The sequence below is a fragment of the Enhydra lutris genome, unplaced genomic scaffold (assembly GCF_002288905.1).
Source record: "Enhydra lutris kenyoni isolate GAN:26980312 unplaced genomic scaffold, ASM228890v2 scaffoldscaffold56, whole genome shotgun sequence".
NCBI lineage: Eukaryota > Metazoa > Chordata > Mammalia > Carnivora > Mustelidae > Enhydra > Enhydra lutris.
Window position 1 is genome coordinate 11,604,794 of NW_019154140.1, and position 12,333 is coordinate 11,617,126.

General features: G+C 37.7%; 1 protein-coding gene across 3 annotated transcripts in view; it reads right to left on the reverse strand.

Annotated features, from left to right (window-relative positions):
- LOC111157725 (activating transcription factor 7) overlaps positions 1–12,333 on the reverse strand; it is a 90,456-nt gene that overhangs the window by 62,339 nt on the left and 15,784 nt on the right. For 2 of the 3 annotated variants that reach the window (XM_022519366.1, XM_022519367.1), the window contains exon 2: positions 7,195–7,263. The exons of the other annotated variant lie outside the window; for it this stretch is intronic. In XM_022519366.1, coding sequence (XP_022375074.1) covers positions 7,195–7,242 — 48 coding nt within the window. In that variant the 5' untranslated portion in view covers positions 7,243–7,263. The remainder of the gene's footprint in view (positions 1–7,194; positions 7,264–12,333) is intronic. 3 annotated transcript variants of the gene reach the window in all.

Consider the following 12,333-nt stretch of genomic DNA (forward strand, 5'->3'; position numbering starts at 1 on the left):
TTAATTTCAAAATTCTTTCTCATTCTCTTCGTTCTTTCACACGGCAATTGCAAATAGTCCAGATTCTTACCAAAGCACAATCTTAGGTGGTGTATTTCAGTGCACAAAGAAACTTCTAAGTAAAAACACAAAGGCACTACTACAAAGAGATAAACCCCAAACCTTCCATCTTTTCTCCACAATGTTTTCCTCCTTGAAATCTTATCCTTAACCTGATCATTTTTGAGGGATTTAAAAAGCAAAATCTATCTACAATAAACTATTAATAACAGGATTTCTCCCTCACAATTTGTATGTCATTTCTTCAAGGTGAGATTTTTAAAGAAAAAAGCTTTCTACATATTCTAAGTCAAAAGTGACAGCCTTGTGCTATGATTTATAGGACAGACCTTCTATGGTTAAATAGATTCAACCCTCAACAGACAAAAGAAAACTAGACTTGAGAGTTCAGATATGCAATTTGTTTGAAACCTTTTTTATCTTAAGATATACAAAGATTTTAAAACACTAATATTTAGAGATAATCAGTTCTATTTTGATTTTTTAAAATATTCATTGCTGTACTGAGCAAGTATCCTACAACAGGAACTAGAGCACGGACAGTAGTAATAGTAAAATATAGCACAGAAAATTATAAACAGAAAATCAGAGTAAGATTTTTTTTTCAAAAAAAAAAACAAAACATATAACCCCTTTTACAAAAACAAATGAAAAGCGGACAAAAATATAGATGTTCTGCTTTATAAATAACACTGGCAAACAACAGCTATCTTAAATTTTTAGACATAACCAAAAGTCTAAAGATCTGGCTAAGTGAAATTTAGCTAAATGCTTACTAACATTTGCAACTGTAACCCTTTCAAAGGGGTTTATCATTTGGTTATAAAGACTCAATTAAGATCAAAACCAGGCTCTTCCCTAACTCCAAATGAAGGGGCTTCTTTTGTACTATAAATCCAATTTAAAAAGAACATTGTATTTTAATATAAGTCACTGGCATCTGGTTAAAAAGCTTAAGTTCGTCCCGTTACATCCTTTGAGCAGAACATTGAAGTTCTCTTTCCTCTCCTATGAAAGAGCTTCCAGAGAGAGCATCTCTTGCACCTTGTTCATAATGCACAATTTATCGGCATTTTGTTTCCTTTCTAAATGGCTGGGAGGGAAGAAGAGCTCCACAGCCACTGTGTGTGGTTAGTAATGGCGCTTTTACTTTGTCATTGTACAAAGCCTGTTAAATATTTACAACACAGACAGCAATATCTAGTCCTAAACACCCAGTTGTGAGTTTGAATTTTTTTAGAAATAAATCTATGACAAGTTTTCCCCAGCAAAACGCCAGAAGACTTTACTAACAGCTTCAAGAGACCCAGCGGGTCCAGAGGAGCAGTTATAGGCCATCTGGTGATTACTTATTATTATTTATACAGCACTGTAGATGTACACACAGATGTGTTATGAATCGACATACAGAGTAGGCCCTAACAAGGGCTTCAGACAAAATGCAACTGCTGAGCAAGTCAATCTGCATTAAAGAAATACGCTCACCAGAAAGAGGGAACACACTGGCTGTTCTTCAATCTGCCGCATTAGCTGGAAGAGTATTTGATAAGAGAATGATGAATTCTATATAATGATGACAATACCTTGTAAGTTAACAACCTAGCTGTATGTGGTTTTGCAGGGGTGGCAAAAGAGGGACTAATGAAGGACAGGCTCTCAGATCCAGAAAGCACATTATTAACTCGGCAGTTTATAAAAGAAGGGACTAGAAAACAGCCTCTCTCCTGAGTTAGGAAGAACTGAGATATGAAGATACAGGATTTTATTTATTTTTTTCCTACCAGGAATGCTCTGAGAACTGTTTCTGGGCTCCCATTCCAAATATTAAGTCATATCCAAGGAAAACAAGAGTGAATAACCGAAAAATTTCATCTAATTTCTTGGGTATCACTCTAATTAGGTTCATACAGCCTCCCCCCATGGCAGATCAGAACAGGGATGCTTTTAATCCACTATGTTCTTAGTAACATAAAAATAATGGTAACATAAAAAGCTAAAATCATCAACCACATGTTTCTAAAGGCGAGTATCAAGAGTGCCAGATCGGACATTAAAAACAGGTTTAATTCCTTGATCTTAATATATTTACATTTTTAAAAATCCTAGTCCCAATTTTGTCCACATGATGCATAACGGTGGTCTACTTCCATCACGACGGTTCATAAAACTGTAGCATACTCAGAGTGGACTGAAAGTTATTGCAAAATCAACATATTATTACAAAAAACAAGGTTAGCATTTGGCCTAATTGTGTATAATGCAGTGTATTTTCAGCTGCCTGACAGCATGCAGGCACTCTTACCAGATGGGAACTGGATGAATTATTGAATGAAATATGAATTATTAAATAAAAATTTGAATTTTTTTAAACTCTTGGCAGGGGGTGAGGAAGATAGGCTTATTTGTTTGCCTGAAATTGCCCTCACCTGTCGAAGCATGTAAAGATGGTATCTACCACCATAAATGGTATTTACCTATCAAAGCTATTTCTTCCTTATTATTCTCCAATTCAAGATGCTCCCCTGACATAAAGAATTAGTAATCAGCACCAACCCATTCTTTCTTCTTTTCTTTGTGCTAATGCCAGGTAATAGGGAAACTTACCAAAGGGATAGAATTAAAAATCCAGAGTCCCATAATACCAGTATGGCCCACTTAAAGGGAGGGCTGGGATAACAGAAAAAAATCTATAGAGATTTGTGTTACATAGGCAATAAAACATATACCTTTGTAGCATGCCAGCATTTAACCAATCATAGAAGCTATTTGTTGCCTCATATATTACAAAGCAATAGAGATTTAAGGGATAATGTTCATGGAGGCAGAGGATACGAAGCAATAAACAGCATTGGAGGCTGGTTAAATGCCAAGTGAAGCCAGGACTACAGCACCATAAACATTATTCCTATTATATGACAAGATAAGGAGGTACAAGAAGCTGCCCTCAATCCCACCACAACTAGGGCTCTACTGCTATTCTTGGCCCTAGAAAGGGAAAGCAGGCCCTGGAGGTCTATGAGCTAGTTATGTGTTTCATGTCTCAGTTAGATACAAACAGAACCTCAACCTATCCCTAAACGTCCTGTGGGAGAAGAAAAGATCTGGCTGTAGATAACCTTGGGGGGGGGAAAGAGTAACAGCCCCTCAGGTCACAATGGACAGAGAAACAATCAAAGGATTTTTCCTTAAAAGGACAGAGTGGATATAGAGGTGATTATGACAGAAATTTTCCTCAATGGCTAATAATGGGATGATCTTGTCCATCAGAAGTATCTCCTCAGAGGAAATGTGTTCCTGCTCTTAAAGAAACAGACATTCTAAGTAATAAGCTTATATGATCAGCTTCTGCTCAAGGGCTTAGTTACAATAACCAGAAGGACTACTTAAATCTGCATAATTTGTACTGCAAAACAGTGTCATGTTCCCAAAAGGGAGGTACAGGAATATGGAATTTGTGGGCTCCTAGTAATAAAAACTGGGCAAAAAGCATCCAAAAGGTAAGTTATCTAACTGCATTTACAAATTCAAGATTACTCTCAGAAGCATAGTACAGTTAACCCTTGAATGACATGGGTTTGAATTGCACAGGTCCACTTAAATGTGGAATTTTTAAAAAATAAATATAATACAGTACCATAAATTTTCTCTTCCTTACAATTTTCTCAACATTTCCTTTTCTCTGGCTTATTCCAAAGTGAGAATACAATATATAGTGCATATAACATACAAAATATGAGTTCATCAACTGTTTATATTATTGGTAAGGCTTCAAGTCAACATTAGGCTATATTAGTAGTTAAGTTTTTAGGGAGTCAAAAGTTATATGCGGATTTTTAACTCCCCTGGGGTGCTCCTAACCCCTCCATTGTTCAAGGGTCAACTGTAGTTTTTCCTGCTTCTACAAACAACAGAGCAATTTCACAATCCACCTTTAAATAAGAGAGTCCCCTAAAGCATCAAAAACTTACAAGACTACCTAAATTCAGCACCAAACTATACTTCTACTAACTATACTACGTCACAACAGTATTAATTAGATGCTATCTTATAAACATTTCAAAAACCCAAACCACTCAAATTCAACCCAACCCTTTGGCACAGGGTATCTGGGGTACTGTTGCCTTAACAACACTAACCCGTTCTCTGGAGGCAACTCTATTAACTATTCCTGCTACCACATTCCATAGAGAGGTATTAGCAAGAATATTGCTCTCCCTAAGTTCCTCTTCAGGAGAGTGATGAGGCCTCAAGAGAAACAGGGTCTCAACAGGAGAATAGAGATGAGAGGGCTCAAAACACCCTATCATCTGTCTTTTCAGATTAAGAATGCAGAGAATACAACCTTCAGCAGCCATCTTTCTTTTAAAAAAGTACATGCAGCATATTTAGAATTCAGCTGTGTCACATCAGACTTACTGTTGGGAAGTGGATCATGAACAGCATCCAAAAATAACAGCCATTAAAGACCTAGCAACCAAAACATGTTTACGTATCCACTGAAAGCCCGGTGGTTTTGATTATATGGTGGAGAGCATAATCCACTAGTCTATTTTAGGTGAATTTTCCTTTCACCTTCCCTTAATATTAAGGCGTAGATGATTTCTGAGTTTAGGGGTACATAAGGTAAAGTCTGGGCAGAGAACATACACTGAAATAATGCAAGATTCCTACAGTTTTTGTTTGTTGGTTGGTTTTTTAAGGATCCGTCTCTTGAATTATGATTTGCTTTCATTCCTTCTTCCTCTAAGTGGTAGAAACCACCGATTTTTGAGGTTTCAATGGCAGTAAGTTCTAAACCATGTCTTGTAAAAATTATCATGGTCCTTATTACCACTACTGGGATTTACATAGCTTTTTAAAAATTATTCTACCATTTCTGGAATAAAAATTTTGAACCAATGACAGTGGATTATAAATAGCTTAAAGGCCTCAAGTGGCTCCAGGATGAAACCATTTTCAAGAGATGTAAGAAAGCTGGATGACAGGCCAAGGGTAGTTCGCTTTCCCAAATTTATTTTCTCTGCCAGATTTCCACTATTTCATATAATAGAAAGCAACCACAGTTGTTTACCACAGTAAATCTTGAAGAGATCCTACTTAAGAGTTAATTGTCACTAGATATTGGGGGAAACTTGGAAGGAGACTAAACGTAACTAGAGAACTACAATTTTACCTGATCATAAAATTCTGACATGCAAAGGAGGTAAAGGGACGAACCGTGCTTCTATTCTTCTCTATAAAACAAGTAACTGGAATACAAAAGAAGGTAGCAATCTCCTTGAGTTCCACATCCACTGGGGGGTGGGGAATGGGGAAGGCTTCAGGACCAACACTAGAGGTTATAAAGAATCCCAACAACCAAAATACCAGCAAACAATTCAGAAATGGGAGGAAGAAGTAGGGGAAGGAAAAGGCTTATGACAAACAGTATCCAACAATACAAAAGGAACCAAAGTAAAAAGTCCCTACTATTTTTACCACCTCTAGCCCAAGCAAAACAAAAAGAAATTTCAGTGAAAACTACTCTTTTCTGATGAGACAGCCTAAAGAAACCCATTTATACCTTTCTTCTCAGGGAGCTTACGAGATGCTTTTTCTGGTGTTTTCCTTTTATTTTATAATCCATTTTAATTTCTTTAAGCCCTTGTCTAGGTGGTTTTAAGCATAAAACATAAGCGGGGCACTGAGAAGCTTAAAAAATAAACAAAGAAAAATAAAAGTATGAGAAAAATAAATCTTTTCACCAAAATTGCAGATTTTTAAAGAGAGATAAGTGAAAAGGGTCCCCGGTATCAATTATGGGAATCACAGTAGATAGTATTATCAACAAATCCACACACAAAAATTTGGAGGGATCAGGTTCAGATATGTATTCTAATATAGCTTTCTGAAAAGTGAAACAAATCTACCCTAATTTCCCAAGTGGCTTCTATTGTAAAAGAATAAAATACAAATCAGATGGGGGAGAATAGTCAACAATAAAGCTGAAAACTAACAAAAAAGGAAATATACCTTATGACACTGAATACTTCAGAATGCAATGGCTTTTTTAGCCTTTTCTGAAATTTTCAGCATTACTGGAATTTAGAATCCTTCTGCTTATTCCTTGTCACTACTCTCATCCCATTCACCTCTCAAATTCCAATTCTTAGGAATCTCTGGAACTTAACTCTTCTTTCTGCTGAAGTATTTATAGTGTTTAATAGAACTAGTCTGCAATCTCACATACCACCAGTAAGTGTCACTGGGCAGTCACATGGCATATTCCTAACTGAACAGAAATTCAACCTTTCAGTTCTAGAAAATCAGTCCATGAAGGCCAATAAAACTTCCTTTGTATGCTTTTCTTCATCCTTTGTGAAACATGGCAGTAGGGGAGGGTCTAGGAAGAAGTTAAGAAGGTACAAAATGCGGGGGGGGGGGGAAAGAAGCAGTTTCAACAAAATTATTTTATTAAAAAAGCATATGATGAAAGTATCTGACACATAACGTACAGATATGCAGACAATAACATGGCAGCTGACACACAGAACAAGACATCCTGCGGTGTCAGGGAGGGAAGATGACTGAGAAATCTTGTAGTTTATATATTGCGGTGAGATCTCAGGTTCTATGCTGGATTTGTATTTTCTACATAGACAGAGACATCTGCCTTAGCTACCAACAGTGATTTTCTGGATCAACAGTCCAAAGAAACTTTTCTCTCTTATTTAAAAAATCCAACATACTCCAGCAAACTGAGGCTCACGATGAACAGATACGTTCTCAGCTGCCTATTCTAAATATGTTAAGCACACTTTTATATCCCCAAAGGTTGAGGAAAAGATATTTCTAAACTTGTTTTATATTTAGATGGATAGCTTTAGAAAGCAGAAGAGAGCAACATGTATTCCTCAACACTGTGGGTTGGGAAACAAACACCAGTAGAATAACAATATGAAAGAGAGCAAGGCAGATTTCATTACGGTAGAGTGCCTACACTTCCTCATAACATGGATTTACACACTGCAAATCCTCTGATCTGATTACCTCCAGTGATCACGTAAAATACCGGCTTTAAACTCTGCCTTAGTGATAAAACAGCCACTTTGATTCACAACGAGACATTCACAATAAAGTATATTGTAAACGTACCTGTCCACAGCCCGGGGCATTGCACACAAACGGTCTGTCGTCTCCCATATTTCATATAGCAGAGCGGAGCTGAGGAGGGGGAGGCAGGGGGAAAAGTTATGTTAAATACGCTGGAGTTAAAAAAAAAAAAGTGCTTCAAAAATATCAAGCCTAGAAACAGGTGTTCCAAGAATGCTGTCTATCAAAGCTATAAACACAGGCTACTTTGGGGAGACCCATTAGACAGGTGGCATATGATCTATTGTGCCTCAACTGAAACTTTTAATTAGAAAAATTGAGACCTAAATAGTCAAGGAATTTCAAACCTTTGGTAGATTTCCCCTCTTTCTGCTACAGTATATAACACACTCCTCTAGTCGCTGAATTACAATCAGTGCAGTTCCCTATGTCAATAAATCCACTGAACATTCGATGCGGAAGCCATATTTCTGAACTAGAGAAGACCAAAATTTGTCATTTAATTAATTAAGGGATTATAGGAGGGGTGCTCCATTTTACAGGGCTATAATCTGGCTCCCTGGTGTATAAACTACGAGACTGTTGGCAAGGGCCGTTTATCCCAGATTATTGCCAAAGAAAACAAAGCACCCATCCTATTGGGCTACACGGGAAATGATTTTCATTAATAAAAAAATAAAAATAAAAACCTTCTCTCCCCACTGGGAGCCTTCTTCTCCCCCCACCAATCGTCTGTGGCAAATGGAGAAATATTGGTGCCCTTCCCCCTCTAATTCTATTTATGGCTAGGTTTTTAAAAGCAGCAATAAAACAAATGTCGACTCTTTGGGGGTTTACTGGGTGAATATGTTCCGGCTGTTTGTGCCGCTCTCGGCCAGAGTTCTTGGGCTGCTCTGTTGCAGCCAACAGATGTGTGCTGCTGCAGGGGATAAAATAAATGGCACTAAAAGGCATCACCATCCATCCTCTCTATTTCTCTGAAGAATTTAACAGGGCTTATACTGTTGTTGTTTTTTAATTATTGAAGCTAAACTCTTGAAATGCTGATCGAAATTCTTTGTCAAAGAACAATAATTTCAATATGAATGTGTTGGGGAAATTTCTCATTTCCCACTTAGGAATAAAAATGGAGGTGGAGATGGGTAAGGATGAGAAATGCAAATCATAGTAAAAATACTCCTAAAAGATAAACAGGGTTTTGAAAGGGGGAGGGCACAAAAATAGTCTTCACAGAATAAACTCCTGAAGTATATTTTCGAACATCTTTCTATAAGAAACGAAGGTGTAGAAAAGAGCATTAACAAGGGAAGATGAAAGAGGAAGAACTATAATTTGAATATGCCTAGGAACAACTTCAGAACTGTAACCAAATTCAAATTTTTATTTTGATGATAAACCAAAATATCAGGTTACCCTCACTCAGGTCTGCATTAAAATAAAATGTTAAAGTGCTAGACTGAATTTGGTAATCAGAAAACCCTGCTTAAAACTCAGAGGGCAGCTAGGTAACATCTCTCCTACTCTCTTCAGACTCACTCTGGGGTTGGAAACCAGTATTTCTGGTAGTCTGATCAGTAATTTCACAACTAATCAGTGTTTAAAATTGTGGGGTGCCCCATAAAACAGAAAGGGCTTCTTAGTCATCTTTCAGTGTGCTAGGAACAGGGTCTAACTATGAAGGAAACTGATGCTGCAGCATTGCTGTAATGGAAGAGAGCCTGTATGTACATAGGTGCACACAGATTTATATCACATTTAGCCAGGATAAATTGCTTCAATAAATTCTTTTCCTAGGAGAAGCCAGCTGAAGCTGATGATTGGGTACTGGGAAAATGAGAGCTTTATTCTTCTTCACACAGCCCCAGGACAAGGGGGTTTTCTGGTTTGTTTTAAATACATAATGATTTTTTAGCACTTTCTGGAACTATGACATAGTGCAAAAAATAAATATCAAGTAAATAAAAGTAAATAAATGCAAAGACCATGGCCATTATGACTGAAAATTCAGAACATTTTTGGAAAGCAATTCATCTCTGGAAAAATTCCTAACTGCTGTGCTGGAGACAGTTTCACTTCCTAGTCCCAAACCCTGCTTTCCTAATATAATCATGAAATGAAAATTTAATTTCAACAAGATCCTGTAGCATATCTCCAACCAGGAAGTAAACTACAAGGGCTAGGGCAGATATAAGAAGCAGGTGAGATTCCTTCTTTTTACCTTGTTTCTGTTATTTGGCTAAATTTTCTGTTTTCTACCTAGTTAGAGGAGAAAAGGGGTGCTTGCTGGCTGAGAGTAGGGCAGCACTGGCATAGGAAGTGACCGAATAAACTCCAGAATGGTTTCCCTCCAACCACATAATTCAAAATTTAACTTGCTTTTGTACAATCATATCACAATATATGCTTCCAAATTCATTTAACTGCATCCTTACTAGGAAATAGAAGTGAAAAATCACAATTTTCTAAAAGAAAACAAAAGGCAAAACCAAGCTGAGGGAAAAGTATTTAATGCAACAAAAGCAACCATTTTCAGGACTCAAATCTGACAATCACTAACTAGGATTTCCTGCTTCCTTCCCACTTTACTGGCTTTTTGTTTTGCCATTTTCACCGAAAGGAGGATCACAATGGAAGGAAGAAGGCCCTCTTTCTTAAATACCCAGAATTAATCTGAAATCATTCCTCAGTATCTTGCTGCTTTTCATTTCCATCATTTTCACTTTAAAGTGATTTGTCTTTTTTAAGAATTAAATATATTACAACAATAATAATCACCTGTTCTCCTACTTAAAAAAAAAATCCAGTTTACATCTTTTCAAATTCCCTGTTAGCTGTATCAATTGCTACATACAAGGAATGCCATTGCTTATTTCTATCTGATAGATAAAACAAATCTCTAGTTACGAAAGAGGTCAAATTGATGCCTTCTCAAGAACAAAAAGCAGGGGCGCCTGGGTGGCTCAGTGGTTAAAGCCTCTGCCTTCATGATCTCAGGGTCCTGGGATCGAGTCCCGCATCGGAGCCTGCCTCCTCCTCCTGTCTCTCTCTGCCTGCCTCTCTGCCTACTTGTGATCTGTCTGTCAAATAAAAGAAAGAAAGAAAGAAAGAAAGAACAAAAAGCAGCACATTTCTGTCATATAAACAGGCTGTGACAAAGGTGAAATCCTGAATAAAGATGCTGTCATTCACTAGAATTTAACTCACAGCCCATATGGAACTATACTACTTGACAAGTAGATCACGTGTCTGGGCATGACACTCAAATGTGTGTCTGCTCCCCCATCTATTCCTCAGGATGAAACTCAACATTTTGTACAACTAACCAATAAATGACAGGCAAAGGATACACACATTAAGAGACATTTCCAGGAGGAAGTGAGATGCTTCCAGAGGAGATCTTAGAACAGGAAAACAAAGATGCAGAAAAAGGCTGTTCCAGAGGCCAAGTGTGCAGAGGAAAAGGCTCAGTCGCCAGAAGGCATAAATGATAAAAATTACTATATATATATATATGCATATATATCTTTTTTCCTTCTTTTTTTTTTTTTAAAGATTTTTATTTATTTATTTGACAGAGATCACAAGTAGGCAGAGAGGCAGTCAGAGAGAGGAGGAAGCAGGCTCCCTGCTGAGCAGAGAGCCCGATGCGGGGCTCGATCCCAGAACCCTGGGATCATGACCCGAGCCGAAAGCAGAGGCTTTAACCCACTGAGCCACCCAGGCGCCACCTCCTTCTTTTTTAATAGAAAGAGAATGAAGTCCGTCACTGAGGATGACAAAGTCAGTTCTCTGGACCCAGGTATAATGCAATTATTTCTTTAGTAACTAACTGCTGTTCATAAAATGGCCCAACTTTAGTAAGGTATAAAAGCCACATACAAACACACCCAAGAGCCTCTTCTTAGGTTCCTAATAACAAAAGGCAGATACTGCTAAGTACAAAAATTGAGAAGGGCATATGCACCATTAATATCAAAGATTCATGAAAATCTAGAAGGGGTTTAGACTAGCTATCATTCATTCACTCAAAAAACATTACTAGGGAACTAAGTGCCAAGCAAAGTGGACATAAAAATAAAAAGACAATAATCCTTTGCCAAAAAAAAGAATCTTTCACTCATCTGTGTCAAGAAAAACTAGAGCTGGAGAGTAGTTAAAGCAGTAAAAAAGAGTTTTTTAGTCAGAACGATTGCAATAGGAGAAAAGAGACCTCTGTATAGAACTGGGCTCAATTCTGAATACATCATGCGCAAGTGGAAATTTATAGCCAAGGACCATGGTGGGGGTTAATGGATGGAAAAGTACTAAGAGGAAACATCAGGAGAAGGGGGGATTCTGACTAACCCAACCTAACAAGAGTCTTGCTAAAGACAGGCCAGGATGATGATACATAATCTAAGGGATGGTGAAAGATGAAGAACGTGATCAGATATATGAGGGTGATCAGATACTGATGGTGAGGGATTCTTGCTAAAACTGGATCTTACAAGAAAGTACACTGGTGGGCCTAAAAGAAGGTTCAGAAACCTGCCTAAAGTTTGGTCAGACAATGAATTTTTGTCATTTGGCATGAGAGATGCCAGGTAAGTGGTAAGAATGATGATTTAATTCACAAGTTCAATCAGTCAGAGGTTGATCAGCATACATATTAGATCTGTTGCTATTTCTTATTCTTTGTGGTCATTTATCAAATTCCTTTGCTAGACAACTCCAGAGTACAGGCAAGAGCACAAAAAAGAGGTATGTAAAGTCTTAGTAAAAGATTTGGCAAGGATAAAGTCTGAAACTAATAATCACAATTTACTTTCTAGATCAAAAAGTAAATATGGTCAGTTTTATTTTATTTATTTTTTTTTTTTAAGATTATTTATTTATTTATTTGACAGAGACCATAGTAGGCAGAGAGACAGGCAGAGAGAGAGAGGGAAGCAGACTCCCCAGCAGAGAGCCCGATGCGGGGCTCGATCCCAGAACCCTGAGATCATGACCTGAGCCGAAGGCAGAGGCTTAACCCACTGAGTCATCCAGGCGCCCCTATGGTCAGTTTTAAAATTCATCAATTCACTGGGGTGCCTGGGTGGCTCAATCGGTTAAGCATCTGACTCTTGGTCTCAGCTCAGGTCTTGATCTTAATCTCAGGGTGGTGAGCTCAAGCCCCGAGTTGAGTTCCACACTGGGCAT